This window comes from Cebus imitator, unplaced genomic scaffold (genome assembly GCF_001604975.1).
Source record: "Cebus imitator isolate Cc_AM_T3 unplaced genomic scaffold, Cebus_imitator-1.0 Scaffold658, whole genome shotgun sequence".
NCBI lineage: Eukaryota > Metazoa > Chordata > Mammalia > Primates > Cebidae > Cebus > Cebus imitator.
The window spans coordinates 687,894-692,120 of record NW_016107973.1 but is presented as its reverse complement, the minus strand read 5'-3'; the positions used below and the strand labels follow the sequence as shown (position 1 = coordinate 692,120).

The following is a 4,227-nucleotide window of genomic DNA, read 5'->3' as shown; positions in this document are numbered from 1 at the left end:
AAAAAAAATCCTCCTAGATGTATCAGCGGCCAATAGCTGTAGAAGAAAGTGCAGCCCCTCCCTGATAACCACAGAAGAATAAATACACACTACACAGAGAAAGGTCCACATTTGACCTCTGGGATTAGCAAAGACCAAAGGGCCCCATGCCGTGGGGCGAGAAAGAGGGCTGTGGGGGGCGGGGGAGCGCGGGGAGCTCAGACGGAGAGACTAGTGAAGGGAAGAAGTGGGCTGGCTCCTGACGCACTTTCTGCGGGTGGGAGGGGAACTAGGGACCCGAGCCCACTGGTGACGTTTTTCTCACGTGGTCAGAAGCCGACGTGTGCAGAAGTCCCTCTCCTCCAGGTACCAGATCCCTGTTTCCGTGGAGGAAGGCAGACAGACTTCAGACTGAGAGACAGAGAAGGCAACTGCCCTACAGCCCTGCAGGTCGGTACAAGCTGGGGACCCCTGAGGTAGGGATGGTAATTGTCACAGGCTACAGAGGATCAGATCTGCTTTCTAGATACCGCCCCATTCCACCCCTATTCATTTTGGCGCAGAAATTTTTTTGTGTTGGGCAAGAGGTATTCGTACCGGCTCTTATTTACCTGGAGAAGTGCAGGCTTCTGGCAGAAGGAAATGTGAGAAAGAGTCATTTCCCAGAGATGGCTACGAACCCATCGCCGCGCGTGGATCCCTGTGGTCGGGATGTCAGAGGGCAAAGACCGGAGCGGGTCCAGGACTGGATCGTCTTTACTCCTTTCCCGATGCTCACCCATTTGGTGCAAGAAATGGAGGGCTTGGTGCGCGGCGGGGAGGTGGGAGCGGAACTCAAGAGAGGTCAAGGGTTGAGAATTGGGTACCAGTTGGGAACTCCTAGGAAGCGGGGGACCTGGCGATGACTGATGGAGGAGGAGGAGGACCGGGGAAGAGGACAGCGACAAAACAGCAAGAAAGCGGCCTGATCCCTGCAGGGCAGCGGGAGGCGGGCGCAGTCAGTGACCCCGAGCTGCGGAGGGCGGACCCTGCAACGGGTCCATGCCTGAGTTCCTGGTGTCTTTTCTCCATCCTCCCTCCATTTTGGAGCCGGAAATGGTGGGCTAAGGGGGTCAGGGTAAGGAGGTGCTGTAGAAAAAGGGAGACAGAGGTTTGATCTGGGGATCAGCTCCTTATCTAGGAGGAGTGGCTTCTGAACCAGGGAGGATTGAAATGAGGTAGCAGGAAGACCAAAAATGTTACTGAGTTTGGAAATAATTTGTCTTTTGCATTACAGAAAAATGTGGACTTTCTGTGTATGTGGGGAGGGAGGAGGTGGCAGGAGTGTTTTGGACATTTCTGCCCTGCCCCCTGTCTCTGTCATCACCATTTTCAGAGAAGTGGTGGGCTCTGCTCTTTGAATACCCTGAGGTGAGGGATTTGGAATGTAGAGATCTGAGTGCACCAGAACACTCTGTCTTTGGAACATCCTTATCTGAAACCCCACTCATTTTTGTGCCAGAAAAGTGAGATAAAAATTTGGGAGGAAGATTCAGAAACATAGAAACGGTTTGGAAATCATCTTTCTTGCCTATTTCCCAGAAGTAGAACAATGGAGGCTCTTAAGAAGGAGCTTTGGAGGGGGAATCAGAGAAAGCAAGGGAAAGGGCAAGGAATTGATAAAGGCTGGGAAAGTTTTGACAAATAGGGTCTCAAAGAACCAGTGTCCGAGTTACCAGTCATTCACTTTCTCAGTTTCTCTTTCAACCACCTGTTTTTTGTCTCTGCAGGTCTTCCGGTCTGTGGTTGTGGACGCTAACCCAGATAAGAAAAGGAAAGACCTGCAGTATCAGTGCAGGTCAGTGGGAGAGGACCCTTGGGAGTAGGAGTGACTTAAGCCAGAGCAGAAGTTGGAGAGTCCACTGCCCACCGCCCCTCCTCCAATCCTCCCTCTTGCAGTTTCAGAATACATGACTGCTGTCAAGACCCTAAGGGAATATGGTGATGTATGGCTAGTGAGAATAGAGGGGAAAATAAGAAAGTAAAAGAATGGATGTGTAGCATCTGTGATGCCCCTGGAGGAAAGAAGAGTAGCCCTGAAATCTGAGAACTGGCTATGGTTCTGTTCTTTCTGCAGTTTTACAAGTCTCAAAATTGCAGGCAAGGGGAAAAAGAAGAAAACTGCCTAGGATTCCTACAGGTCAGTGTAAATTGGAACTACCCAGTTAAAATTGGTATGAGCAGGCATAGCCAAGGCCAGAGCAAAGTTTAGGGACCAATATGCTCCTACGCATTGCTCAGCACACTCTCCTTAAATGTAGGGAGAAACATCTGTGTAAGTTTCTATAAGGGAATATGTGTAAGTGTAAAGGAAAGGAAGGAATGTAAAGGTGGGAGTGCACCTGGAAGATGGGATAGGGTCAGGAAAACCCTAAGTCAAGAACAATAAGGACTATTAGGACCTGTGTTTAACCTCCAAAACCCTCAGTATCCTATTCTTCCTTTTGTCTCCTAGGAAAGGCAAAGAAGGGAACATCTCAACATGGAAAAGCTCTGCAAAGAACATGAAGGAAAGCCAGAAAATGAAAGAAACCTAGAAAGTGAGGGAAAGCCTGAAGATGAGGAAAGTACAGAAGAGGAAGGAAAGTCAGACGAGGAAGAAAAGCCGGATGTGGAGGGGAAGACAGAATGCGAGGGAAAGCGAGAGGATGAGGGAGAGCCAGGTGATGAGGGACAACTGGAAGATGAGGGAAGCCAGGAAAAGCAGGGCAAGTCCAAAGGTGAGGGCAAGACACAAGGCGAGGGCAAGCCAGCCTCCCAGGCAAAGCCAGAGAGTCAGCCGCGGGCCGCCGAAAAGCGCCCGGCTGAAGATTATGTGCCCCGGAAAGCAAAAAGAAAAACGGACAGGGGAACGGACGATTCCCCCAAGGACTCTCAGGAGGACTTACAGGGAAGGCATCTGAGCAGTGAGGAGATGATGAGAGAATGTGGAGATGTATCAAGGGCTCAGGAGGAGCTAAGGAAGAAACAGAAAATGGGTGGTTTTCATTGGATGCAAAGAGATGTACAGGATCCATTCGCCCCAAGGGGCCAACGGGGTGTCAGGGGAATGAGAGGTGGAGGTAGGGGCCAGAAAGACTTCGAAGATGTCCCATATGTTTAATGTCTTTGGCCTTTAATTCTGATTTCTCTGATGGGAATATTGCCAGACCTGCTTTCCCTGGCAGGCATTTGCCGGGCTATGTGCTTTAACCTTAAGCTGATACTTTCCTTTAGCTGTCACACTTGTTACCAGCAGACTTTTGACCTACCTACAGTGCTCTGTCTTTTAGTAGAGGATTTTCACCCATGTGCATGGAATAAATGTTCATGGTACATTGTAAAATAACAATAAAAAAGAGTTTTCAGAACCACATATACAGTATCAGTCCATTTCTGAAAAAGATATATATGTTTACATAATACATCCTTACATGGGGGACACTATGCAATTGAGTAGACCAAAGAGAAATAATGATTTTCTTTGTGTGGTGGGACTGGAAATTATTCTTTTTCTCATCTGCACTTTTTAAAATCTAAAAACACAGGTTATTTTTGTTATAAAGGAAGTAATAGAAGGTAAACAAGATAGGAAAACAATAAATACTAGGCAATCAAAAGAACTATTCATTCAGCATATGAAGGTAGTGGAGACACTTAATTCTTTCTGTCAGAACACAAAATGATAGATAAAACTCACATTACCCCTGGGACTTGAAGCCGGAGGAATCAACCTGGTAGTTACTATAGATTCATTGCTGTAAGAGACAGCCTTGTGTGAAATGGGGCTAAAACTTACCTCCCAGGGCCGTGGAGTAGATCAGATGTGACACGAGCCTGTGGCCTATGTTAGGCTGGCTCCTGCCTGCTCCCCTGCACTAGCAGTACCAGGTCAGACAGATGTTGAGGGTGGGGAGTGTTGCTGAGGGAGGTCTCACCTGTGCCTACAAATAGATACAGGAAGCTGAGAGGGAGGTGCCACTTTCCCCTGGGTAATTTCACATCTGTTGGGTATTGTGACCCCTCTCCAGGGTCCTGTACCCTCTAAGGCCCCCATTGTTGCTGGTGAGCTAGAGTTTTCAAGGTAACAAAGCCTTTTAGATTCACCTGAAGTCCCTGGTGAATTGAATCCCCAATAGGTTCCTTTCTGAATTGTGGAGAATGGCCCTCTTCTCTCTTTACAGTTACGTTAATACTGACATGAAATGTGGGGAAAAATGCTTCATAAAA

The 4,227-nt window shown here is 48.1% G+C and overlaps 1 protein-coding gene across 1 annotated transcript; it reads left to right on the top strand.

Moving 5' to 3' along the window:
• Positions 1-230: 230 nt before the first annotated feature.
• Positions 231-3,373, top strand: TCEAL5 (transcription elongation factor A like 5). The gene is made up of 3 exons (XM_017518078.2): positions 231-429; positions 1,749-1,816; positions 2,474-3,373. Exon 3 carries the CDS (start codon positions 2,501-2,503, stop codon positions 3,119-3,121), a length of 621 nt encoding a protein of 206 aa, XP_017373567.1. The 5' UTR covers positions 231-429; positions 1,749-1,816; positions 2,474-2,500; the 3' UTR covers positions 3,122-3,373.
• The last annotated feature ends 854 nt before the right edge of the window (positions 3,374-4,227 follow it).

Bases quoted from the DNA above. Each gene is read 5' to 3' on its own strand.
- TCEAL5 (XM_017518078.2), top strand. From the start codon at position 2,501: ATGGAAAAGCTCTGCAAAGAACATGAAGGAAAGCCAGAAAATGAAAGA.